At 46.8% G+C, this 27,986-nt stretch overlaps 1 protein-coding gene across 1 annotated transcript in view; it reads left to right on the top strand.

Moving 5' to 3' along the window:
• DPYD (dihydropyrimidine dehydrogenase) overlaps window positions 1-27,986 on the top strand; it is a 319,890-nt gene that overhangs the window by 187,047 nt on the left and 104,857 nt on the right. The window contains exon 14 of the mRNA XM_087827593.1: window positions 14,521-14,685. Within this exon, the coding sequence (XP_087683719.1) occupies window positions 14,521-14,685 (165 nt within the window). The remainder of the gene's footprint in view (window positions 1-14,520; window positions 14,686-27,986) is intronic.

Genomic DNA, 27,986 nt, shown 5'->3' with positions numbered 1-27,986 from the left:
CATGTGCAAAAATGAAGAAAGAAAAAAAGTTCATCTCATGCTTCTAAGGAAAAGAAATACCTCTTTTATAAAAGCCTAAGATCAATATGACTGATCAGAAGACAAAACTTTGAGTTCATTGTATAACGTTAAAGTTATGCATCGACGTTCACTATAAAATTAGACACAATACAGTATACATTTGGATGATACTTGAAAGAAATTTTAAAAGTTTCTTTGTAATAAGAGAATTTTAGTTTTATCATATATACAATTTACCATGCAGCTGGCATTTGCTTTTAGTTGAGTAAAATGCAAAAACAGAATGTTGCAATACCTAATTAAATGTGCCTTGTTTCTGAATGGACATGGGCGTGAGCATGTTCGATGACTTTACCTGCAAGGTCTGAGGCCTTTAAATAGAAAAGATTTAGGAGTTTGTCCTTTATAGCCGAGGAACTTTAGCTCTTCTCAAAAAGTTACCTGTGGCTGTTGACAAGCACGAACATTCACCCTGTAAATAGACTAACCCATCGAAGATCACAGGTCCTTGATGGGGATGCTGGGCACACACCCGGCCCCCCTTCCTGAGACACCTGAACACTTACAGTACCATTTGTATCACATTCCAGCACTTTCTGAGGATTTTGAAATAAGATCTTGAATAAAACATTAGGCTGCAGTTGAAGCAAAAGGCCACAAGTAGACAGCGGACCTTGGGTTTACACTTTTATGTTAATAAGGCAAGAGAAAATTGTAAGCATTTCAAAGCAAGATTTCTAAAAGTTCAGAAGGCCTTAGATTATAGTATCTTTTTGTTTTTGCTGCTGCTGCTTTCTTAGCAAGTAAAATGTGTATCTCTTTACAGTTGGACAGTCCTATATGTTTTTTGTTTCCACTGTTTTCCATGGAGAATTTGAATTTGAGTATATACTATATGTTTTTAAATAGCAAGAGAGGAATACACATTCTGCAACCTCTGAAATGTCTTTGAATTAACATTAGCCTTCGAGATATATGTATGAATGAAAATATATATAAATGAAAATATTTACTGTTTTAACACAAAGTGTTTTTCAACCTGCTTTAAAGCAATACTTTAAAATGTAAAGTCACAGATATAAAAGAATATAAAATAAAAACAATCTATTTTGAGAATGAAGCAAAATCATATCCACTTTATTTGGAGACTTAGGTTATAAAGTCTGGGAAGACTTATAAAGAAATTATGCAAAATAGAAGGAAAGCAAGTTTACAAAGGAATTCAAGGTTAAACATTGAAATTGCTTCTCTAGAGACATATCTCCTGAGGGAGAAAGATCATAGAGGTCAGGGGAGAAACTCCAAATACTTTGTGTTTTCATCTACTCAGGTTTTTATTTTATTCCTCAAAGAGAGAACATAAGAAATTTACTTGTTGTGATAAAGTTTGCATAAAAAGAAATCAGCTAGATATATTATTGTGACTAAAGTTGTAAAGAAGAATTTTTACAGAACGCAACCTTTAAGACAAATTCCTTTTTTAGTTTTATGTGTAAATTTTACTTTTTCTATTAAGTCAAAATTCAGGTAGTTTCGATTTATATATAGATATTCCAGGAATAAATTCTGTGTATCATGAGATTATGTCGTCAACTGTTGAGAACTTCTGTGATACTTTATACTTTGGCCTTTAAGGATATATGTGTATTTGTGTGTATATATCTCATATACACGGATATGTGTGTATGTTATGTGATCCGTATCTTTTCCTTTAATAATCAAAAAAAATATTCATTTAATGATTTTGCCTTCATTGGTTTTGCCCTGACCAGGGATCAAACCCACAACCTTGGCGCATCGGGACGACGCTCTAACCAACTGAGCTACCCGGCCAGGGATCAATTTCCTTTTGAATTCCTTGGAAAGTTTTATATCTGCAATTTTAAAATGTAGGAGCAAAGAAACACACTATTTAGTGATCTTGGCCATCAACCTCAGTCTGGAGTAATTTTATTTTCCTTTATAATTTACATATTAAGAAATTCACTTTTAACAATTTACATTTCCATGACGTTTTGTATATTCGCAGAGTTGGGTAGCTCCCACCATCTAATTAATTTCAGAACATTTCCATCACTCCGAAAAGGACACCCCTCCTATGAGCAGCCACCCCCCCGTCCCGCGGCCCCTGAGACCACTAGTGTGTAGTCATCCCCCGGATTTGCCTGTTTGGGACGTTTTGTGTAAATGGAATCACACAATATGTGACCTTTTGTGTGTGCTCCCTTTTACTTGACATAGTCTTTTTAGAGACCACCCATGGTGTTAGGTATGTACCCAAACGTCACTCCTTTCTGTGGATACACTGCATTTTGTTTGTACATTGGCTCATGGATATTTGGGTGGTTTTTTTCTACTTTTTGCCCATTGTAAGTAGTATTTGGGTGAGTTTTCAGGTATAAGCTTTTGAGCAGATGTATATATTCAGTTCTCTTCTGAATATACCCAGGCGTGGAATTGCTGGGCGAGACGGCAACCGTGTTTCACTTTTTGGTGAACCGTTCAACTGCCCTCCAAAGCGGCGGTTCCCAGGCCCCGCTCCCGCCAGCCAGAGCCGCTGCGGTGTCTCCGCCCCGTTGCTCTCTGCGGCTGCTCCTCTGACGAAGGACCGTGGGAGGCGAGGTCGGGGTTCCCTGTCCCGGGCCCGTCACTGACGCGGGCTCTTCAGTCTCGGAAGGAAACTGTCCCTGGCTGCTTTTACTTCCCGCCAATCATGACTTCAGGTATCTGGACGGAAAAGGTCCTGAGAGAGGAGCTGCAGTTGCTCAGCTTGAACTGAAAATGCGGGTACTTTGCCGGGTGAGGTGCTGGTGTGGGTGGGGTTCTAAAGCATGAACTCCGTTTACCCCAAAACGGAATCTAAGGCCAGCACCTGAAGGGGGGAAGTTCAGTAACAGAGCAGGATGTTAAATCCGTGGGATTAATTAACTTGATATAAATAACTGGAGCATTGCTGCGTGTATCTGTAAACCATCCCTCATGGTCCCAGCTCTAGGAGAAAATCTTAATAACGATGATGATGACATGTCGCCCTCCCAGCCAGCCGAGGTTGTTGTGACAGATTGTGAACAAACCGTTACAGGGCTGCGCAGATTCAAATGTGAATGCAACACAGTATCATCAATAACGATAAAAGCAACAATGGAGCACATGATGCTGATGCAGCTCAGAAAGGAAATGTATTAGGACCGTGGGTAAAGTGCCAAAGAGAAGCAGCTCCCCGTCTGCTGAAGTCCTTCACATTTGAGGGTTTAACTTGCAGCCAGGGGAAGAGGGGAAGGGGGGCCAAGACAGGCTGGAGACACATTTGTACAACTTATTAAGATGGGGAATCTGGTCTCTCTCCATCCCCCCCTGCCCCCCTCTCCCTCTGGCTGTCCTCCTTTCTGGAATGGAGCCTTCGCCATTACCATACACTTACAGAGTCCAGAACGGCACCCAGGAATCGTCCACCCCCCACACTGCCTTTCGCCGTCCGAGGCCTCATTTGTACTCAGAACATTGCACAAACCTCTCACATGGTCTGATTCCCACGGTCTTTCTGGACAGAAATCAGGGTACTTATTTCCAACCCAATGTATCTTCCCAAAGTGTATTTGGACATATGTCTCCCACTCCCTGTAGTTCGCACTCCTTAGTATGTTCCACAAGGGCCTCTATCATGTCAACCCAACTTTTTTTTTTTTTTAGCCCTAATTCCCTCCCCACCTTTTCACAAAAAGAAAACAACAGAAGCCCTAAAGGCTTTTAAAATATTAGTGCCGCCGTTTGGCTGCAGGCTGAATTTCAGTTGCTGTACATTTTTAGGAAAGAATGAAAAACTTGTTTAGAGATGTACTCTGGGCCTCTTTTTAACGACCCCATCTTATGGGACCAGATTTCTCCCTTCAAAGTCCCACAGCTCGTGGGTTTGGCTGTTCATCGGCAACCCCTGTTTTGTTGACTTTATCTTCCTGGCCCTTGTTCCTGTAAGATTTTTATGTCTTGTGAGTCACAGTTCCCAATTTTTGGACCAAAAAAAAAAAAAAGACTCCAGCCCAGTGTTCACCACGTTTACTAGCCAGGTCGCATGTCCCGCAGAGCAGAATGAAATCAAGAGCCCTCCAGGAAAGGCTGTGGCTCCGGGCTCGTGACTTCATTCCTTAAATTTTTAAACATTAGGGATAGCGTCGTGAGCAATGGAAGAGTTGTTCTCGGAGTGAAGTCCAGGTCTCCATGGCTACCTTCCCTGCCTGTGGTTTCCTGCAGCGGAATGGCCGCGACGACGCGGGTGCCCGGGGAGCACCTGCCCCCGCCCTCTGTGGGCATTTCGCAGGCCCCCCCGCGGGTCGCCCGGAGCCAGCGCGGCCTCCTGGCTGCTGCGTCCCGCATTCGTATTTACTACGGACCGGCTGCTTCAGCACGTTCCTTGACTCCCCGTGGAGAGGGGTGCAGCGCACCGCAGAGAAGTGCGTGTTTTCAGAAACCCTGAAGTGAAAGTTGTTGATTTTAAAAGACATTCTGTCACAGCTGAGTGCGGGAGGAAGAGATCAAGCCGGCGAGCCGAGCCAACCCGCGCTTTCACTCACGCATTTCTTCTGCTTAACGCTTTCCCTCGGGGTCATTAGCATTTTCATTTCGAAAAATGACAGTCTGCAGTGGAAGCAGTAAAAATGTTCAACCTGTGGTTTAAATTATTGATTTTTTAGAATATTGAAGCAGTATTTCAAATGGGTTTTTGTTAGAGATACTTCTGGGTGGGGGGTTTCAAAGGTAATTTGGTATCCGGAAGCCTGTGTATTTGAAAGACTTTCCATTCTTGGAATTTCGTTAGACTCTGGGGTGATTGGATACAAATGTTTATTGTCTTTGGGATTCTAAGTAGCAGATCTTTGCTGCTTGAACTGGAAACATATTTGCAGGCGGTGCGCCCTTGGTGATTTATGGCATGTGTTCAGACTATGATGTACTGGCAAAATAAGTCTTCATTGGGAAACAAAAGCTGATCTTAAAACGAAGGAAAGCATACCATGATTTGCATGCATGGAAGGTCAAAAGTCTAATTGAGAGCTAAGGCATTGTGATCAAGCAAGCGAGGTACAGTCCTATAGAAATGGATTTTAACGAAGCTTCCCCAATTGTGTTATGCAAATAGACAGTGGAGTGTGGCTGCAGAGAGTCTTTTTAAAATCACTTTAAGTCTCTCACGGCCGTCCACGCTCGCATCTAAATGGAAAGTGTTTCAGCAGGTCGCCGGATCACTGGCCGCCACATGTACCTTGTGCAGGTAGTTTGTTATCCACACCATGCTTCTACTTATGGGGGAAAAGCTACTTAAAAATTACATTATATCAAAACGATTTGATCTGCAATCATTCCACAAGCCGGGGCCCATTGAAGTCAAGGAGGGCTTGGAGTGCAAATTTATGGCTATATCGAGCTTGATATGTGAAGAGTTGCATCATATTTTGTGCTGTCAAGTATCACATGGCAGTGGATGGTCCTCGTTTGAAATAAAACATGCTCTTCCTTCCTTCACAAGTGGAAATGAATTAAAGGTACCATATCAGGAGAGATCTTTCTGGGACGTTAGGACGGACATAAGAGGGAAACCTGCCACGGGATGCATGAGATGCATCCTTAATTAGTGCTACTAATGTTTAAACCAATGTTAAGATGCCTTCCCAATGGCAGTGGTACCATGAAAGTTGGTTGGAGAATCTGATGTTCCTACTTTTGGGGAAAATCCGTGTTGAATCTGAGGGCACAAAACCCTAGGACCCAGTTCTCCTGTGGAGTCCCCTCCATGTCCCCTGAAAACTTCATGCAACAGACAATATGGTTGAAACAACTTATGTATTGTTATGACGTAGATCATCTGATTTTCTGATTTAATCTTTATAACGGCTCTTAGAAATGAGAATTGTATATCTTTTCATGTTGTTTCATCATATTATAATTAAGGAAACAGTCCCAGAGAACTGAGTAAACTATTCAGGGTCCTTAGGTATTAAGCAGTGAGATCAGAGTTCAGGTTCAGGTTCACCTAACTCCCAAACCAGTGATTTTATACTACCCAACTGTCTCCCTTAGTCTTTAAAAATGTTACTATAAAGTAGCATCAAAAGCAGCTTGGAAAGAAAATGAAGACGCAGAAGAGCAAGGAGCCCTCACAGTTACACAGTATAGAGGATATTTAGTTTTGTTGTTGTTGTTTTGTTTTTTGTTGGTTTTTGTTTTTAGTCTCAGGAGTAAAGCCATTTATATCTGCTTCCTTTCCCAACCATTAGATGCTTCCCTGATCAAAAACAATTTTTCAAAGTCTATAAAGAGAGAAAAGGAAAGATGTGACATATAATAAAGGGGTCACTTCAACCAGAAGACGTAAGATTTGTAAATGTTTATGCACCAGACATGTGAACACCTAAATATTTAGAGCAAATATTAACAGACCTAAATGAAGACATAGACAATTTAATACAATAATAGCAGGACACTTGAACACCCACTTACATTATCAACAAATAGATGTATAAACATAAATTCAATAAGGAAACAGCCTTAAATGACAAGATATATCAGATGGACTTAGATATTTGAAACTAGAAATTAAGTACCTGAAGAAAACTGAAAAATTCACAAATACGTGGAGGTTAAACAACATGCTACTGAACAACCAATGGGTTAAAGAAAATCAGAAGAGAAATTTTAAAAAAAAGTAAAGTGAAGTGAGACAAATGAAATTTGGAATATAACACTAAAATTTATGGCATGCAGCTAAAGCAGTTCTAAGAGGGGTGTTCATAGCAATAAATGCCTGCTTCAAGACGCAGGACACAAGAAAAGTCCCAAAATAACAACATAATTTTACACCTGATGAAACTAGAAAAAGGAAAAAAAAATGAAGCTCAAAGTTAATAGAAGGAAGGAAATAACAAAAGTTAAAGCAGAAATAAATGAAATAGAGACTAAAAGGGCAGGTTTGGACTGAGAGACTCAGCATTGCACTTACTTAGCTGGGGAAAGGATCTGGGTGGGTCCCTCTAGTGTGCAGAGGAACAGAGTGGGGGTGACATGAGTCGCTGTCATGACTTTCAGCATCCCCAGGTCACTCTGCAGTGTGGATACACATGGTTATGGGAAAGGAGGCTGACCAGGTAAGGACTCGGCTCGAAGACACCATCAGCTCTGGACTCCATAGAGTCCCTAAGGGTAGATACTCACCTTTGGCCTCTGATGTAGCGTCATCTCAGCTACAGATCCCTAATGACCAAACTCAAGGACCAGGTCCAGTCGAGTAGACCTCAGCAGGACCCTGGGTGTCTTGGATGGGGCATGCATTCCTGGAGTTATTGTACAAGGAGGATTTGGCCAGCGGTCATGTCTTTGGGCATCTCTGAGGGTAGATGGAGGTCAGCAAACTAAGGAGGAGGCCACGCCAAATCTAACCCCCTTGCTTAGTTTTGTAAGTAAAGTCCTACTGGGCCACAGCCATACTCCTTTTCTGCACTGACACCTAATAAGTGGTCCTGGTCATTAAAATAGAGTCCTGTTATGGGTAATACCTTCTGAAGTCTATAATTCTCAGTCCCTTTGTTTGGTTGGTGGTTTTTATTTTGTTTTGATTCTAATTTATAAAACCTATGAAGCCATATTGATTGCCTTTTTTTTTTTTTTTTTTTTAAATTCAGAGAAAGGAAGGGAGAGGGAGAGAGAGAGAGAGAAACATTGATCAGCTGCCTCCTGCTGGGGATCGAGTCCAAAATCCTGGGCTTGTGCCCTGACCGGGAATCGAACCCTTACCTCCTGGTTCATAGGTCGACGCCTGCCTATTTAGGCTTGAATGCCTATTTAGCAAAACATTATCCCCTTCTGAAAGTAAAAGTATGAAAGAAAAGAACTTGGAGAGACTTTAAAGGACCGAGGCGGGAAGCTTTCCAACCGTCCTTCAGTTGGCTCGTTTGCCCCCTGAAGGGACCCGCGGAGGCAGCCCCAGCACTCGCGCTCCCGGCTAATTTAACCCGCGGCAGAGGCTGCTTTCGAGTAGTTGTTCGTCAAGGCCCGCGCTGTAGCACACAGGACGCTTTTTAAATGGTGTTTTGTAATTATAATGCAGGCGTCCTTATGGCCCAACGAGGGATGCCAGTGAGCCGGGAGGTTAGAATTATGAGAAAACAGACTTCAAACTTGATTGTTTCAGTTAGTAAATCTCATGGCTGCTTAACGTACATTGACGGGAGCTTGGCGTCGCATAGTTGCTCGAACGAATGATTTTTCGTTAGCTGAATGGCTTCTCAGGTTCTTGCAGAAATAAACTTTTTTCCCCTGCCTCCCACTGTACCTTCCCATTTTAGTCAGTAGGATATTGGTGGGGAGATTTCCTATGACAGCGAAGGCGCGTGTGCACACGTGTGTGTGTGTGCGTGCACGTGTGTGTGTGTGTGTGTGTGTGTGTTTTCTGAAGTGATTTTAAATGAGTTTGAGATTACAAAAAAAAAAAATTACTGCTTTTCTAGGTTCTTCTGGCTGGTTAAAGAATTGAATTGACACGGGACAGATTAAGAGGAGAAAATGACATTTAATTTTGTGTGCACGGGGCTCCCTAAGAATACGGGGCAGCCGGCTCACGTGCCTTTATGAACCCAGAGAAGGGGTGGGAGTCTGGGACCTCAGAGGGGAGGGGCAGGTCTCCTGGAGGTGGGGAGGCAAGTGTTTGGTAAATGAGTGTCTGCTGTGCCGTCTGCAACGCTGGGACGCGGGGAGGACTTTCGTCCCCAAGCCCTGCCCAGCTCCCCCGCCCCCCACACACCGTTATCTCTGGTGATAATTCTCCTCCCGGACCCGGTCCTCTGTCTAAAAATTTTAGGCAGTTACGGGGGAGGTAAAAAGCTCTTCCCGAGCTTTCTGTTTCTTGAAAACAATCAGCCTAATAAAATAATCCTCATGCCAAGGAGGCATATTTTTGGGGTGGTAAAATCCCGCTCCCCTTACCCCACAGCAGCCTTTCTGGTCTGAAATGATCCACATTGCATGGACCAGGACCGGGAGCCACTTTTAAACCAAATTTTCTGCATGTGGTTTTGGGGCTCGCACGAGGATGACGCCTTTTTTTTTTTTTTTTAAATCCAATACAAAGCTGAAATGGACACCGGCCCACCATTGCCCTGTGGCTATTTTCCAGCTCACACATTGAGGGCATCACTTTCCGTTGGGCCTCCTTTCCTGTGGAGGCTGCTGACCTGCCTGCCACGGAGCTTGGGCCTGACTTTCCCTCTGTGAGGTTTTGAAGCCACCAGAACTCAGGCTCTTGGCCACGGGACTGCAGAAACCTGGAGGGCGAACGTCACCCTACGGCAGGTCTGTCCTCGGGGGACCCCTGCTTGGTCCTCACTTCTGATCGCCCAGCGCTTCCCTCATTTTGACACCAGCTCAGCCGCACTTCCTCTGCTTCTGTGTATTCGTATCCCACCCGGCGTTTTTAAATGTGCTGTATTCTAAGGTTTTCCCCCCAATATCTTGTTAACTATGTTGCAAAAATGAAAGACTCCCATCTGATCCTTATATTTTATTTGTATTTTATTTTTATTTAAAATATATTTGTATTCATTTTTTTAGAGAGAGAGGGACTTCCCATCTCAACAGTGAACCCAATAATGCAGTCAGCCTGTGCGCTGACTGATCACACCCTGGCGCGTCCGCTTCGTCCTGGGAAAGCCGCCCGCCGGTGTCTTGCGAAAGGCATCTCGGCGGAAGCGTCGCCGTGAGCTGCTGGCGCTAACAGCCCGAGTGGCCACGGCACAGGAGGCCTCGGCGCTGCAGGAAAACGTCGGACTCCTTGAAACAGTCCTTCCAGACTGTCTGGGGAGCCTTTTCTCTGCCAAGGGCCATTTGGATATTTATAGCATCATTCGCAGGCCATATAAAACCATCAGCTTAAAAATTAGCCGTGAGAAAAGGCCCTGGACTTGCTGAATTCCGAGTCCCGCCTGCGGTTGCCGAGGCAGGGCCAGACCCGGTGATCCCTCAGGCCTCGTAGCCGGGTTCCCCTCCCTGCCCTAGCGTGACACTGCAGTGCCCGTTTCCTGTGTTTTCCGGCGAGACGGACAGATTTAAAGTTCCTGGGACAAACAGGTCAGTGTTGTCACTAATTCAGGTTTTTGGGCGCTGTCTTTCTATGAGACACTAAGATGGAAAAATTGGTGTATTAAGAAAAGCCTCTCATCCTACCTTGTCACCCTCCAGAACAACCAAGGAGGGATTATTCTGACCATTGTGAAGTTTATTTTTGAGAGGAATCAAATATTAATATACTCAGCTCACGAGGAAAGTAAAATGCTGGCGAGTTCTTTCATAAGAGCAGAGCTGCCCTGGAAACTGGGCCACGTGAAATCCCGTTTCACTCTCTGCGGTGCCCAGGGTGGCCGCCTGCCAGCAGCCTGTGGTAACGGGGACATGTCGCGTCACAGGGCGTCTGCCGTCAGACTCGTTCTCAGCGATTCTCCCCCTCAGGAGCAACAGAAAGTTAAATCCCAGGCCCACAGGTGGTGACATATTTCAGAAGACCATTTATTCTGCAGCACCTTCCGCTTCTGAAACCCCAGCTCATAAAACCAAATAATTAAAAGATTTGTTTGTCAACAATAACCGTTCACAGAAGAGTCTTGGAAATTAAAAAAGAAACAAACACCCATAAGATGTAAGTTACAGCTTTGCAGGTAAACCCATTAAACTTCCTGGGTGGCCCCTGACAGCATTCACGGGGCTCAGGAAACAGATTTCTCAATCTGTTGTGTGTTTCTGCCTTTCATGGATAAAGTTTCTTAAAAATTATGTATCACTAATTCTTTTAGAAAGACATCCATCCTCAATTTTTTGCCCGGTGCCTACCGATTCCAACAGGCGATCACTCTTCTAAATTATTTTTAATTCCTCTCTTACTGATACTTTGTCACAAAAGTATGTTTCACTAAATAATATATTGTAGCACTTTGCTGGTTTTAGGTGCCACAGGCTATGTGTTTTTTCACAATTTATTCTTCTCGTTCAGTAACATATCTCAAAAACGCACCTGCCCTGGTATAGTAGCTGCGGTTCACTCTACAAATTTTATTTTTTATTTTCATCCAACTTCTTTGGAACCCATTTCTTTTCCGAGCCTCTTAGCAAGACATCGCTACAAAGTGTCCTTTTCTGTTTCTATTTATTGAGACCATTGTGACTATCTTAATCCAGTAGTAACCATGGAAACACTGTTGTTGTTTTTTAGGATAAGAGAGGCCAAGTGAATGAACTTAAACAAATATAATCAGTCTGTTTACCATTTAAATCTCTTTACTAATGCTGAAAAAATCACTGTCGTTACTTCCAGCATTAAGAGGTCACTAGCCCTCGATTTTATAAGGGTAGTGACAGTGTCACACAAACCAGGACTAGCACCTCACGCTTCTTACCTGCAAACACCAATTTTCAAAAAGCCGAATGCTGTTCCTGCCGCGGAGGTTAGAACCCTGGTCGCTCACCGTCTTCGTCTAGAGAATGAACTCTGATCTGCTCTAACTGTTCTTGAATATGTTTATTTGTTCTATCAGCTCCCTTAAGCAGTGCTAATACAACTTAGCTGTTAAATATTAAAGCACATTATTATCTTATAAAATGGTACCCGAATTCTAGTATTCCCAGGTCAAAAGCCCTTGTAAGTGACGGACAATTACTGAAGCTTTAACTCTAATCACACAACCAAGGGCAATTGGTCGCATCCAAGTTTTCACTCATCTTGCACTTAATTTAAAATTTCTGAGACGCCTCCGGTCAATGGGGAAGGTTTTTGACAAAGTAGCAGCAAATGTAACTGAATTTGGGAGAGAAAACCTAGAATAAGATTTCTGTGACTAATTTCTCTCTGGGTGATCGTGAATGTTGCACGTCGGTTGACTTTGGAATATGCTGAATTTCTAAATCACCGTGATGGCAGCAGGTGACTCACGGGTAGTTGATGAGTTCTACACAGGCATCTGTAATTTGGGAAGATGTTAAAGATATTTTTTTCTTTGCAATAAATAAAGAGAAGTGCAGCCTGTTGAGGGAAATACTGCCTATGAGAAACCAGCATCAAGGAGTCAGCAACCCTCTCCACGGAGCAGACGAATTTCGCCCCCGCCGTTTTTCTCAGCGGTTAGAGCATAGGCCTGCGGGCTGCAGGGTTTGGGTGTGATGTCGTCCGGGGCATTTACCGTGGCTGTAGGCTCCTGGATCCCTGGCCCTGGTCCCGGCATGTGCGGGAGGCAACCAATCGACATTTCTCTGTCTGTCTCTCTCCCTCTCTCCCCCTCCCTTCCACTCTCTCTGAAAAGCAATGGAAAAAATATCCTCTGGCAAGGATTTAAAACTAAATAAATAAAAATGCCATGGAGTCCCCATGCCTCAGGGCAGGACGGATTCTGGTGCCGGGGTTTCAGCCAGCCCCCTTCAGGACACGTGAGCACCTGCTGAGGGCCAGGCTGAAGCCGGACACTGATAACGACCGCGGGAGAGTCTCTCCTCTCCCAAGACTTCTGCCCTAGGGAAGGGACCAGCCAGGAACATGGACCGTCACAGAGCAGGCTGTTCCGAGAGACGGTGGAGGGGGCCCGTGTGGCTGTGGTGGAGGGAGTCTCGGCCTGCGTGGCGGGGAGAGATCAGGACGGCTCCCCGGGGGGACGAGTCTGAGCTGCGACCTGAAGGATGGGCGGAGCAGGGGCCCTGCTGGCAAATGGTCAGTGTTGTCACCAAGCAGAAAGTGCCGCCTGCAGGCCAGCGGGTCACTGCGTGGTCGCTGAGATGCCCTTCCCCTGCGGGACGCCCTGTGGCCGGGTCCTCGCAGACGCCTGGCCCGGGCGAAGGGCCCCTGGAGGAGGGCTGGGGCCGGGGCGAGGGCCTCGTGGCCTGAGCCTGTGGCTTTTGGACGTTGGACAGAGAAGAAAACCAGCCTCGCTTGAGTGTGACCTTTGCCGGACAGGTCTGCTGGGACCGCAGCTGCCGGCCGAGGGTGAGGCCCTGCGGGGAGCGGGAAGCCTCCCCGCAGGGGTGCAGAGTGCGATTGAACCGGACCCACCAGGCTCCGGCTTCCTAGAGTGACGCCGCTTGTCACTTTCCCCGTTACGATCCGGTAACAAGGTTTCATAATAGCTCATCAAAGTGAGGCTGGCAGTGTTGCCCACAATGACAATAGATGTGAAAGGGCTTAATTAGTAAAAACATCAACTGGCAGGATTCCTATAAGTAAAACTGCACATATTTAAGGAGGCTTATTGTAACGTTTATACCATTTATTGTATAATATACTAATTCGAATGTAAGAGCGAATGTAAATTACTAGAAATTACCATGCAACTCGGAAGAAAAGTCCTTTTATCCCAGGCAACTGTAGCATTTGGCAGATCCGGGAATAAATAATCTTTTGTGGCAAGGGTATGCCTTATCAAACATATGCAGATCAGCACTAATTAATGCTAATTAAGGTTTCCTGTCTATCTAGTTGGAAAAACGTCCAAATGTTATGAAATCCAGTTAGTATGCCTATTACGCTAATTGTTTTATATGGGGTGGTTCTTAATTAAAATATGTAAATTGACCTTAATTGCTATATACTAATGGGGGTTCATGTTATCTCACTGAAAGTGACAAGATGCTGAGGAGGGGTGCTCCAGCGACGAGCCCGATAAATCCTTCACTGAATGACCTTTTACTCAAAACTAATTTTAATTGGAAGTTGGCTGAGGAAACAGTTTTCTTCTTTGTTTCTTTTTAGTTCTTCGTGATGTAAAACTGTTCCTCTGTTTTGTGAGTAGAAGCTACAGAAGCAGTTGCGGGTTGTTCCTTATATTTAACGAGCAGGTTAATTCGACAGTTTGCTGTTTACAGCTGTCGGGGAGGCCCTTTTACCCTCCTGTCCCCCCGGGAAGAGGGAGTCCTGGAAGGTGAAATCTAAGCTAGAGTTCATCGCGACGGGCGAGGAGAGCCGGTTAGTCTGTTAGAACAGCTGTAGAGTTGGATGAGCCAGGAGAGCGAACGTGTGCTTGTCGGCTGGTTTACCTTAGAATTGCTTTTTAGGGAAAAAAGAATTTTTTCCTTTATAAACATGAACTTTTATTAATTGGAATTAAAACCTCAAAGGAAATACTTAGATTAAATAGACTGAAATAATATCCTTGTATTTTACTGATCATGCTTTATTTATTATTTAATTGCAAACAAATTAAAATGTGTGTGCCCAAAACCAGTGTAAATGAATTTACCTTTTTTTCCCCACTATGTTCCTTTTATAATCACAGGATGTAATTTAAATATAGTGAACAAATATTTGATTTTGCTCTTTCATTTGGAACTAGTTAATGCTCAGCTGTAATTTAAAATGTATTTTTAAATTCTATAAAAATACAAGAAGGGACTTGGTAAAATACTGTCGTGTGGAAATGAGCATAGAATAAAGAGCACAGGTTTGCTTTGTCGAGTGGAGACTCAGTGTCTGTCCTCTCTCACCAGGACATCGTGACCAATGTCTCGCCCAGGATCATCCGGGGGACCACCTCCGGCCCCACGTACGGCCCCGGACAGAGCTCCTTCCTCAACATCGAGCTCATCAGCGAGAAAACCGCGGCCTATTGGTGTCAGAGTGTCGCCGAGCTCAAGGCCGACTTTCCAGACAAAGTAAGTGTGATTTAATGTCCAAAACAAAAGAACTGGCGTAAGTCAGCGAATGTTTATTTAAACATCAATTCATAGGCTTATAAATATTAATGCGTATAATATATTTTATTAAAGATTCTGCCGGTGGCTCTGCTGATGCACAGAAAGACACAAAAGAAAGACAAGCCGGGGACTCATAAAGCCCCGCGCGCTGTGAGGCCTCGTTACCCACGGGCCTGGGGGGGTCGCCACGTACGCGGGGGGGGGGGGGTCACGAGGAATGACGGCCACTCTATCCAGCTTCCGTCCACTGTGTGCGGCTGGTGCTTACGGGGGTGACGGCCCTGCTGAGAAACTGCAGACTGTAAATCAGTCTAAAATAAACCCGAGCACACGCCGAGGATCTTCTTACAGAGTTTATTTCTATATTTTCAGAGGGAAATAATTTGCCAAATAATTTTAACATCCCTTATATTCAAGGAGTCAATGATCTTTTATAAATCCCTCTTTTTTTTTTTTTTTTTTGCCTTTTAAAGTACTGCTCACAAATGTTACAGTCAAGTCAGGTTTATGTGTAATATTTCATTTCCTTGTGGGCTTTTTTTTTTTATATCGCCTGTAGGTTTTAACCTAGAGATAGTATTTTCTCTTCAGCAGTTGGTTAGGGTTGTCCTTAATGTTATTCATTCATTCATCCCGTCTCCCTCCCTCCCTCCCTCCGTCTCTCTCTCTGTCTCTCTCTCCCTCCCTGTCTTTCTGAATGAGCTGGTGGTGAATTGAAGTTTCAAACAATGTGTGTATTCGTTGTAGAGAATATTGTTTTATATCCGTTCACTGGAGACAAATAAGAACACTTCAAGTATTCTAATAATGATATATATTTTTTAAATCTAATGGAATTTGTGGATGTTCAGCCCAAAAACTGATAAGAGAAAATCTTACGAGGGACTTTAGATATCACACTATTGCCTAAGCCATTGGGTTTTATTTTCTTTTAGAAAAAAGCTCCAAGTACCTCAAAATTCTCTTACCTTGAAACAAAATATAATAACACAGAACATGATTTATCTTCCTCAAGTCAGCTTCTCAGAGGTGAAGGGAACCAGACCCGTCTGAAATCCGTAGCTTCTGCTTCTTGGGAGTGTTTTCGTTTTCTGGGCTTGACATTGCGATCCTCTGTGCTTTTTCATTATGGATCAAGTCTGGTCACCGCCCCGTTGAGCTGTTTGGGTTTTAAAGGACACGCGCCTTTGGGGAAGCTTCCCTCAGAGCAACAAGGAGAAAAGGTGGCCAACCATAAGGAGAACTGATGTATGTTTGAGCTCGGTCTGCAGTGCCCAGTGCTGTCCGGGTGCTGACCATGCAATAGAATAGTAGTAAAAACAACAGTAATAACTGTGAACATTTACGTAGTACTCACTCTGTGCTCCGCGGGGTCACAAATGCTCTCTACGCTTCAGCACCACTCGTTTAATCTTTCGACCACCTCATGAGACAGGTGCGATGGTTCCCCCTTCTCACAGATGAGGAGACCGAGGCAGGCAGAGGCGAAGTCACATGCCCCAGGCTGCCCAGCTGTCCCATGGCGACGCCAGGACTTGAACTGAAACTGTGGCTGTTCGGCCTCCTGGGCACCAACAGTGTCCCCTCCAGCACCTGCCTGTGTCCCACCAGTCCTCCGGCCCTTAGAAGTCCAGTGTCCCTCTCCGTGCGCATAAGAACGATATGAAATATAGTTTCCGTGGTATTGAGATGGACGAACGTGTCGAAACAGAAGCCCCGATTCCTCAGAGCTGCCCCGAGCGAGGGCCCGGCTTCAGCACGCCCGGGCCTTCCTGCCCTCGCCCGGGCCGAGTGGGGGGCGACGATAATGGGCCCCCGGAAACGACAGGAGGTCGCGGAGGACGCTGGGTGGCCCCTCGGCCAAGGAGAAAGGAGAGGCGCGCTCAGATGTCCCCCCATCCCCCTGGAAGCAGGTCCCTTCTCCTGCAGTGCTTTTCCTACTGAGGGAACAACGCAGGCTTCTCTCTTTCCAGCTCTTTCACCACTTAGATGACGTTTGTCTCCTTGTTTTTGGAAGTAATTTTATCTCCGTATAAAAGATAACATTTTAAATACCATTCCCAAGGGGTTCCCGTTTGGACCCGGAGAACTAGCGCCCGTGCCCTAGATGCCCGCTGAGAGCAGAGCCCCCCGCAGTGACTGCTGCCCAGCTGCACGCGTGGTTACCCCTCGCTCTCCACCGCGTGCTCCACCTCCAGCGACAGGGAGTGGATAATCCCACCCCCCAGGCAACGGCGGGGCCAGGGCTAACTGTTCAGAAGAAGAAGTTGTGCTGGGGACGCACAGGTCCCCTGAGCTCAGAGGCTCGCGTCTCTGCAGAGAGGAGGCGGGAGGAGGCACGCGGTGCCCGGGGCCTCAGCTAGAAGCACCGAGACCCCTGAAATGGGCCGTGAGGGCTTGTGCCTCAGCTCTCACAGAGCTGTGCCAAAGCTGCACCAGCTAGACTCCTGCTCAGCTCTCAAGGTTGCCTTTTATTTATCTGTGAACTGAATTTGGCACACTGATCACTGTAGTGACAATTTATTACTAACCGAGAGCGCTTTTTGTTCCCAAGCTGCAATTTTGCAGTGCTTATTATGAAATGTACTGTATAATTAGGGCTTACAAGAATCAATTTTAAGTGAATCCTTTTATTCTCACTGCAGAAGCCTTAGAAATCATATACTTCAGGCTTGGAAAGAAAATTTTACCAAAAAAAAACAACAAAAAAAATACACGCTGCATTTTGTCCGAGTGCACGGAATGAGCGAGCAAAGACTGACACCTTCTATCCTGTGTGGCTGCAAACGCGAGAGTCAGGCACAGGATGGGGGACTCGGCGCTGTATCAGCTGCTGAGGACAGAGCGCAGTTGGCTTTGTGGGAGAAATTAATAACGGGAGGACAATGGCTGTGTGAATGTGCTTCAGTGACAGTCCCCCTCCTTTCTGCCGATCGCCTTCTCCACTGAGAGGTCAGCAATGCGCGTGGGAAGTTCCTCCTCAGGACCCCAGGAGGCGCTGTCCTGACCGGGAGCCTCTGAACGCAGAGCTCGCACCCCGCGGGCCCGGGACGCCCCAGGCACCTGGTGAGCCTGAGAGCCATGGTCTGAAAAACCTTCTGAATGCGTAAAATCAATTCGTAAGGCAACAAAGGATTCTGATGATACTAGACCAAAATTCTCAAAATATTTTTTCAAATGTGTGGCATAGTAATGTATGTTACTCTTTCATAAGGCACAGAAACTCAGTCTAGCGGCAGATGTGATAACTACGGCCGTTTTGGTGACTGAGCGACACCTGGGGATGTCAGCAGCAGGTGCACACAATTTTCTGGGCTTTCTCTTGGGCAGCGTAACAGGTCCTGAGACTGCTGCTCTGCTCGCTCATTCCTGGTCGAGGAAATGCTAACGTCAGAGGGAGGGGTGGTTAGTGAAAACAGATGTCTAAGTTTTTTTCCCCATTCAGGTTCGTGAATTTCCAGTATTCTCTCAAGGGTTCCACGGGCCTCAGATTGAGAACCCGTGTCCAGTTGTTCTCAGCCCTGGTTGCTATTAGAATCTCCTGGGGAGTTTCGAATCGACTGTGGTTAGGCCCTGTCCCCATTCAGGCACCGATGCAATGAATCTGTATGTATAGGCACGTATGTAAGTGTGTGTGTGTGTATCTGTGTGTCTTTTTTTATAAAGCTTATCAATTGATTTTACTACACATCATTCACCACCCTTGCCATAGATTATTAAATATTTACAAATATCAACACCATTTACTGGGAGCTTCTTGGATGTGCCAGGAGTTGTATGTTTCTGCGAAGCAGAGATCTCCCCATTTTACAGACCAGGAGTCTGACCTCATAGCCGCTGCACTAGCTGTCCCGCCTCACCTAGTAAGTGAGGCCTGGGCCGGGAAGCCTTCCCGTGACACCTCGCAGAGGCCTGCCCTGTCCCTGAGGCACACTGGAAAACGAGCGCCCCACTAATCAATGCTGGGTTGCAGACAGGACGGGAAGGATTGCGCTTCCCCGGGACGGCCTCAGTAGCGTGGGTGCCCAACCCCAGGGAAGTATTCTTGAATCTCATTGGGCTATTCTTTTTTCACCCTTTGAGATTTTTTTTCTGAACTAATGACCCATTGTGTGCATGAAGCAAGGAAATAACTCACCATTAAAGTCGTTTTTTCAGGTGAATATTTCCATTTTCATGCTGTTAAAATGCCTAGCGTATTAATAAGGGATGAGTTAATTTTAGGAACGCAGCATCTTTGGGGAGTTTTGTGTGTTCTGGGGGCCATGCCCGTGCCCGGGCTCTTCTACAGCTTCTCTGTCATATGCATCATAACATTATATTAAATTTCATGTGGAAAAGACATTTTTCAAAGTTTTCAATAATCTACGACAGTCAGCAGTATAAATAAAGGACACATGCCATAAAAGATCTTCTTTAAAGGCAACTATCAAAATACTGTGTTTAAATTATTCTCCTTTAAGAATCCGTGTTTCCTGGGCCATGTCGGCTGAGCCTAAGAAACAGACGACCAAATCCATCCAAAGTCAGTGAGCGATTCCATAGGCTAGATCAGTCACACACTGGAATTCTCCCAGGCTGCCGTCCCAGGCTCACAGGTTTAGCTGCGGAACTTCCACCTACCTCCTGCAGTCTCCCGATTGTACTGAGACTTTCTCCCAATCGTCCCTTAGAAATCTGATTAGAGTAGAAACAACTGGAGCCACCAGGCGTTACCATCCTCAGTAACCCTAACTGAACATTCATCCCAGGGCCCTCACATGCCAGAGAACTTTGAATCGTCAGTATGAAGCATCGTCTGGCCCAGTCCACTTGTTTACGAAGGCGAAAAGTGAAGATTGGAGACATTGGTCCCAACGTTGTGCAAACTGGCAGTCAGTTTGTCCACATTTATTCAGCCTTTCTGCCTAAACAGATGCATGTGGTTGTTGCTAACCTCCCACCCCCAAGTGAAACGCTCTGAGGAGCCCAGAGTTACAGCCCAGATGCACAGCCTTGGGAATAATGCCTTGCCAGTATCTGTGAGTCAGGATGGCATCATTAAGGATGACTAAGTTTACAGCAGCCACCACCCAGGACTGTGCCAGCTGCTATGCTGAGTAACAGACACATTGCATCCCTAACGCTCATCACAGTTTTAAACAGGAGGTTTATTGTCCTCACTTGACAGGCGAACCCTAAAAACTAAGAAGTGCCTGACCAAAATAAAATGCAAGAAAGTGTCCAAGCCAGAGACTCAGCTTCAGAGGTCTCCGTCTCTCGAGCACACAACACAATCACTGTATCCACCTGCTCACACCTCCTGACAACAGTCAATGTAACAGTATCCACCTACTTACACCCCCGACAACAGTCATTGTAACAGTATCCACCTGCTCACACCCCTGACAACAGTCACTGTGACAGTATCCACCTGCTCACACCCCTGACAACAGTCACTGTAACAGTATCCGCCTGCTCACACCCCTGACAACACAGTCACTGTAACAGTATCCGCCTGCTCACACCTCCTGACAACACAGTCACTGTAACAGTATCCGCCTGCTCACACCCCTGACAACACAGTCACTGTAACAGTATCCGCCTGCTCACACCTCCTGACAACACAGTCACTGTAACAGTATCCGCCTGCTCACACCTCCTGACAACACAGTCACTGTAACAGTATCCGCCTGCTCACACCTCCTGACAACACAGTCACTGTAACAGTATCCGCCTGCTCACACCTCCTGACAACACAGTCACTGTAACAGTATCCGCCTGCTCACACCTCCTGACCTAAACATAAGACAATGAGGAAGAAAAGGAAACGGAAATAAGTCACAGACCACTGGGATAGGTACTGCGTTCTATTTAGGATTAAGGCAGACAGATATATGCCACATTTATTTCTTATGTAAAACATTTCTACCAGTATATTGTTGATATACTAAAACTTAAGATGTATACAAGTTTTTAGGGATAATACAAAATCAAATTAGGTGAATAAAACAAGTTATAAGGCATACCAATTTTTCCAGTCATACATATAGTACAATTAATTGTATTTTCTTCATTAACTGAGATTTACCAAGATGTATATCATGTTACACTGATTAATAGTTTGTGCTAAACAGTTAACATTTCTCTGTACAGTTGTAAAGGCTGCATGATCTTTTGTGTTAATTTTACCAAACGTATTATCTCAAGAGCCAACATAAACCTATATAATTTCCAAATTTATATCTAATGTTTACTTCTAAAAGTAGTTATTTTACTACTTTAAGCTCTTAAAATTTTTCCTGAGCTGATATTTTGATGTGATTTGCACCCCTGTAAAATTTCCTAAGTACTTTAAAACTATTAATACCCATTTTACCCAATATTAACAAAATAAGCTACTTTTTCCATCCAAATTAATACGGCAGTTTAATCATAACCACAGGCACGTATTGAAACAAAACCTTCCTGACTGGTACCCACATGAACAAACTCAAAAACACCTACACACTCAAAAAAAAAAAAATCAAGGACTTGCTGAATTTTGAACAACAAGTTCATTTTCAAATTACATGAATCATTTAGTTACATAAGAGATGTTATCAAGCTACTTTCCGAGGCCTTTTGCTATCGTTTCTGGTAGGCGTAGCTTCTGTGACTGTCTTGCTTCTAGTTGCCATTTCTTGGCTGGTGGGTGGGACTTGGGTGCTGGCTGCCTCGGAGCCCAGGTCCCCTCCTCTCTTGTCACTAAGGAGCTCAGGCGTGGAAACTTCCTCTGTGAACAGGACCCAGCGCCGTCCAGCTCTGCTGCTTCCAGCCTGTTCCTTTTGTTCAGCAACACCTGGCATATCGACCACTCACGTTTTGAATTTTTTCTTTCTTTCTATATATTTAGAGCCTGAAGAAGGGCCTTTCCACCATCATTTTGAGTAACTGATTAGGGAGGCTGCAGCTCGGTGGGAGGGAGGGAGGGTGGGGATGGGGGAATCATAAAGCGTTAGGGATAAATGAGCAAATACTGAGCCAGGGGCCGGGAGAACTGCCGTCTTTCCCAGCTCTGTCACCAACCACATGACCTTGGGCGAGTCACTGTCTGGCCTATGGAAAAGGAGGCTGGGCAGTGCCCGCCCTGCCCTGAGGACCCTCCACTCCTGACTCGATTTGATGAAGGGGTCTCTCCCCGAGCCTGAAGTCCCTCCTGTAGCCTGCACCTCGCCCATCTAGCATGTGTTGCGGTGGGCATCGGAGGGTAGCAGGGAAAGCTTTCACATTTTAACTGACCCGTAAATACTCAGCCGGTTTTTAGGCAATTTTGAATTGCACATGAAGAAGCCAGCGGGATCCCGGGCTCAGGAATACATGAGATCATTGCAGAGGTGAACACGTGCTATTTCCTATTCCCGCTCTGTTTGAGTCACACCGCGAAATGGTTTGATGGGCGCAGCATAGAAAATGACTGAGAATTTTTATATTCAGGGGTCCTTTGACTATCGGCTGAGTGGAAGAAGGGGCAAGATTAATATCTATTTCTGGGAAAGACATATTTTTGAGACAGAGATGGCTTTTCAGAGAGAGACTTTTTTTCTCTCCGCTTCATTGGACAAGAAGCTTTACCTTGTTGTGCGAGGTTAACTGTGGGGACAGACGGCGGCTGGTGGCTGGGGGACACGCAGCAGAGCCCGGAACGGGGACGGGGCGCGCTCCGTGAGTTCCCCAGACAGACGGGTCACGCGGCGCTCGGCGCGGAGAGGAGGGTGAGGGTTTCAGGCCAGCTGTGGAATATTCTGGGCGGGGCTCTGCTTTCCTAATAACTCCCCAGCATAGGCGCAGGAGGGTCATGTCGTGGCCTGTGTGCGATGAGGTGTGGATCTTTGAGCGCACCAAGTGTCCGGCCGTTGGCCGAGCAGAGGAGCAGGCTTGGGTTGGCCCTTGATATAAAGATCAGGAGGGAAAATCAAGAAGGACGTTTTTGTCTAATCCTTAAGTCTTCCCATACCAGAAAGCTTCTCTTCTGGATGGACATACCAACTGATAGATAACTAACTTCAGAAACAAATAAAGGACGAATCCTTGGCTACACGCCTCTCCCTTTGCTCCATAGTATCCCAAGTAAGCGGTTGTGGATAGGAATTTTCCCAAAAAACATATCTGAGGGTTAAATATGAAATAGTGCAGGATCGAAACAGCGTAATCCACGTATTGTCTGCCGCATACGTGGTGATGCCCCTCCAACAACTCTGGGTCTGGAATCTCTCATGCCGTGGAATCTGCAGGAACATTATACATGAAAGAAAAAGAAAAATCACGATATTCTAAGTGGCTGAAACAGTGACACCTGCTGTTAGCTCCTCACATTGTTGCTCAGAGTCCTCCATCGCTGCTGAGGGTTCATTCCCTCCAGTAAGTTATCAGCAGTTAGCACTAACGTTGCCCCTCCTGGAGCGCCTGCCTCTGTCTCCTCCACCTTCTGAAGCCCAGGTCCTCTCGACACCCCCTGACAGCCCTGGGATTCTCGACTCCTGCACCTACCCCTTGGCCTTCACTAAAGTATCCCTTAGGGCAGCGTCTTCAAAACTCTCCCCAGTGGAGGTCGCCTTTCCCCACCCACCTGCTTGCCCTCCAGCTCACCCCACGCACACCCGTGTCTGTCCGTAAGGCAGTGGGTGCATCCAGCCCTCACCCGGCTCCCCACGGCCGCTGCTCAGTGGGCCACACGCCCCCATCCTGCAGCCTCCTGGGCCCTTGCTCTGCCTCCGGCTCTTCCTCCGCGCAAGAGCTCACGGGCTCTAGAGCATGTATTAGCTGTGAATCTTTACCTGCCGTCATCTTAGGCAACTGTAGCATCAACAGTTACGCTCTTCGTTACTTTGTCTTCACATTTTACCCGCTGGCTACTTTGCCATCTTGTCTCATTCGCTTTTTCCATAGACGGCTCCTGGTTTTGGTTTCCCAAAGAACTTGGGGGCAGAGACCCTGTTGTCTGAACAAAAGCCACACCTTCCACATCCCCCACCGCGTGTGCTTTTTGATGTCTTAATTCCCCTTAATTCCTCTTAATTCCCCTCTTCATTCTCTCCAACCCCCAGCCCACTCCTGAGTCTACAACTCTCCTCTCCCAGCTCATACTCAATAAACGCTAATTTCAATTAATGCTTTTATTTTAATTGTGAGGAAAAACAGTGAAAATTATACAAAATAATGCAGCGAATATTTTTGTGTGCACTACCCACAGCTGACATGCTTGGGTGACGTCTATTTTGTAAAATGTCAGATATGCTTTATCTCTATTGAAGTTTACCTGTAAAGTAGGAGCACAACCTTATATGAAACCTCACTAACTGTAGGTCTTCGTTTCTATAAAACGTCTCTTTGAAGTTTTCCTCAGGAGTCAGAGCTGGATCTTTACAGGAGATTAGAGTTTTCAAAAAGTTATAGTCATAAAAGAAGAGTAGAAAGGTCTAATTTTCCCTTTTCTTTTGATATCTTTAGAGGTTTAGTCATAGAATACTCTTGGCTAATATTTAATTAATAAGAACACAATAATTTTACAATCTACTTTGATAATTATTGCTTTTATAGGATTCTCACACTACAATGAAATAGCTTGATTTACCCAATGTGTTCCAACAAGAGGTTCCAAATAGGCAAATCATCAATTTATTAAAGAGATCAGCTTAATAGTCTACTGTCTTGTATTAGTGTAAGGAGGACACCAGATATTTTGCATGTGTTTTCTTGAGTTGAAATATTTTGGTAACATCCAGTCATCCTGCTGATTTTAATCTACACTTAATAAAAAATTATTTATGCATGTCAAATGCACATATATTTATTGTCTGGGAAACTCAAATTAATGAATGCCTTCCCCCCAAACTTTAATAATTTTTCATAATGTTCTACCTTAAACAGAGCCATCAGGTGCCCTCATGTATCTAAGGCAGACTCATTCTCTGTGTAATCTGTATTTAATAACTGTGAATCTATTTTATCACTTTATATGTTTTTTACAACTAAGAGAGTTTTAACTCTAGAAAGTTGATTTGGTTAGTCTGCACATGCCCCCTACTGGGGATCGAGCCCGCCACCCGGGCGTGTGCCCTGACCAGGAATGAAACTGGCTGCCCCCTGTGCACTGGGTGATGCTCACCCAGCTGAGCCACGCCGGCCAGAGCCGAGCCACGCCAGCCAGGGCCGAGCCACGCCAGCCAGGGCCGAGCCACGCCAGCCAGGGCCGAGCCACGCCAGCCAGAGCCGAGCCACGCCAGCCAGGCCGAGCACCCTTTCCATAGGGGCTGCTTCTCCATGTGTCCGGAAAGAGCACTCAGTGTTTTCCAGGCATCACTTTTATGAGTTTTGTGAATAGCTCTGGAAGTGTGTGGGGTTTTTTAAATTATCTTTGGCTACATATTTTATTGGAATTGTCCCTTATCATCATCAATAGGAAAAAATAAATATCATAATTGTTATATACTAAGAAAGTCCTACACGGAAGGACAAGCAAATGTGACGGGGTGTTGGTGCCTCCTAGAGGGGTGAGTCTTAGAGCCAAGGGCAGGCACGCTGTGCTTCTGGTTGTAATCTGGCTTTACTGTGGGCTTTCAGGCAAGATTTTGCATTCATAGGACAATTGAATGATACACAGAAATATTAATATTATTAAAATCAGTGTCAAGGAAGACTTTCCATGCAGAACGCCAGAAGAGAGATAAGAGCCGGAAAGCACAGGGCCCCTGAAGCTGGACCCCGGAGGGACAGCCCCGGGCTTCCCTGGGGAGACTGGCAGCATGTCCCAGGGTTGGTAACTTAATTGTGCGGATGCCTGATTTGGCGAGTCCCTTCAGATGAGAGCGAACTGGACCCGTCACCGAGATCACAATGGGTGGAAATGGACCTATTCAGTCCGCCTCTCAATGCCCGGATTCTTCCCGGTTGTCAGCGAGGCTTCGGGACAAAGGCTTAGCTCGTGCGGGTCGCGGGGCACTGTGTCGGCTCCGAGCTCACAATCGCCCGTGACCAATTCTGCACGCTCCCCGGCGGGAGGGACGCGGTGTCATTTTGTTCTCTCTTCTTTAGGATAATATCAGGCCTGAAAGGCAAGGAACAAAGGCAGCCGGGCTCTCCCTCCACCGTCCTCGCTCCGCCGCCGTCACCCCTCCTCCCACTGGGCCAGACAGCCAGACAGACGGACAAGGAGCTGGCGGGCGGGCCGCGCGGCTCCTGCAGCCTCGAACGCCAGCGAGAGTCCACGGCTGGGCCACGCCCTCCTCGGGCCACAGAACGTGGCACGAGGCGTGGCACGGCTGCAGGTTTCCTACTCATCTTAGTGAGACCGTCCCGGCGTGGCTCCTCCTGCCAGGACCACACGTGGCAGTGGCTGCTGCCTTCCTCCCCGGCCGAGTCGCGTCGCGTCGCCCCTTGTTTCCTCTCTTCGCTTAGAAATCTTTTTTGTTACGTTTTTATTGATTTTTAGAGAGAGAGGAAGGGGGAGGGTTAGAGAGAGAGAAACATCGATGAAAAAGAAACATCATCGGTCGGCTGCCTCCCGCACGCCCCCTGCTGGGGGATGGAGCCCGCAACCCGGGGCGTGTGCCCTGACCGGGAATCGAACCCGTGACCTCTCGGTTCCTGGGTCAACGCTCAACCTCTGAGCCACGCTGGCCGGGCTCGCTCAGAAACCTTCACCTGCACATCCATCCTCCAGAGTTTTCACGCTGGCCCCAAACCTTCTCCCACTTCTCCAGGGAAACCGAGTGGGTTTTCCTGCAAATGGTCCCTAAGAACCTCTTCGAAATAGGACCCTCGGAGGCTTGACGGGAAACAGGAACGCCCTAGAGTGAGCAGAGTTAACGACGACTCGAGCGCGGCTCTGGGAGACACAGTGCTGAGGGCTCGGGAAGGGGGAGCCTCGTAACTCTCGCAAGAACCTGAGGAGGAGGGGACCCTGAGGCCATCCGTGTCACAGCTAAGAAACTGGGAGGCTGAGGGACTCGACCCGGTACACGCAGCAGGTCTGCGAAGGCTCCAGGATGTGGCTGGGTCCTCGGGACATGAGAGCTGGACACCGAGGAGAGAGAGGAACAGAGAGCAGCGGCCCTGCTCTCAGGTTGCTCCCAACCCGACGGGGGCGATACACAGGCCGGCTCAGAAGGCCTCCGTCCGGCGGGAAGCCGCGGCGTCCCGCGGACGCTGAGAGGAGCCAGTGCCCAGCAGCGGACGGGGCTGGGAGGAGCCCCTGCGGGGCCTGCAGCCACACGCACGTGTCGGCCGGCGTCTCACAGCCGGCGTCTGCTTACAAACTTGGGGTCGCAGGCATGGCGGCTGGAGAAGTCCCCAGGCCGCAGGGACTTGATTAGGACGTGCCAGGAATTCTGGCCTAGGAATGCCAGCTTTATCCTGGAAAGGGGGGGACCTCCTGCGAGATTTCATGCAGAAAAATGCCACGATGTCACGTGCCTTTGGGAAAGGTCCCGGGTGGCTCTGCAGAAACCTGCTGGAGAGCAGAGGAGGTGGGATGGCAGCAAATCCAGGGAGCGGAGGCGGCTCTGACAGTTCCGACACCCACACGATGGGATGAAAGTGTCACACGCTTTGGCATCACACACAGGCTGTTTTTTTAAAATATGTTGTTATTGATTTTAGAGAGAGAGGAAGGGAAGGGGAGAGGGAGAGAGAAACATCAATGGTGAGAGTCATTGATCGGCTGCCTCCCGCACGCCCCCCACTGGGGATCGAACCCGCAACCCGGGCCTGTGCCCTGACCCAGAATCCATCCGGCGACCGCCTGGTGCCTGGTGCCTGAGCACAGCGGCTGGGCGCACACGGACTCTCTGTCCGCCGCAGAGAATCCCAGGGTCTGGTCGACGTGTCCCGTGCGCCGCTGGGAGCCACGCTCCTCCCTTCCGCTCAGCGGCTGCCTCTGGGAGGCCGGCGGCATCACTGGGTCGCCTTGTCCCCGCGCCTCCACCTGGGCCCAGTTGGGCACCAGACAGGTGGAGGAGAGAGGGGGGCCCGCCCCGCCCCAGCTCCCGGCACCCTGCACCGTCCCACACGAGCCCACACCTTTGTAAATAGCCCCTTTATTAATCGTTACTCAAATTACGCGCACGGAGTGGGCCATCTGCTTCCTGCCAGGCCTCTGATTAATACGAGAGGATGTGGGGAAACGGGCGTTTCCGTACCGTTAGTGGCGTTATTAATTACTGCGCCGCTCTGCGCAACACTCTGACCACAGCCGGGAGACTTCTGAATGCGTGTTTTCTTTGACCCAGAAATCTCTTAAT

Source organism: Miniopterus natalensis, chromosome 19 (assembly GCF_054644295.1).
Source record: "Miniopterus natalensis isolate mMinNat1 chromosome 19, mMinNat1.hap1, whole genome shotgun sequence".
In the NCBI taxonomy this organism is placed as follows: domain Eukaryota; kingdom Metazoa; phylum Chordata; class Mammalia; order Chiroptera; family Miniopteridae; genus Miniopterus; species Miniopterus natalensis.
This window is presented reverse-complemented; position numbering and strand designations above follow the sequence as displayed.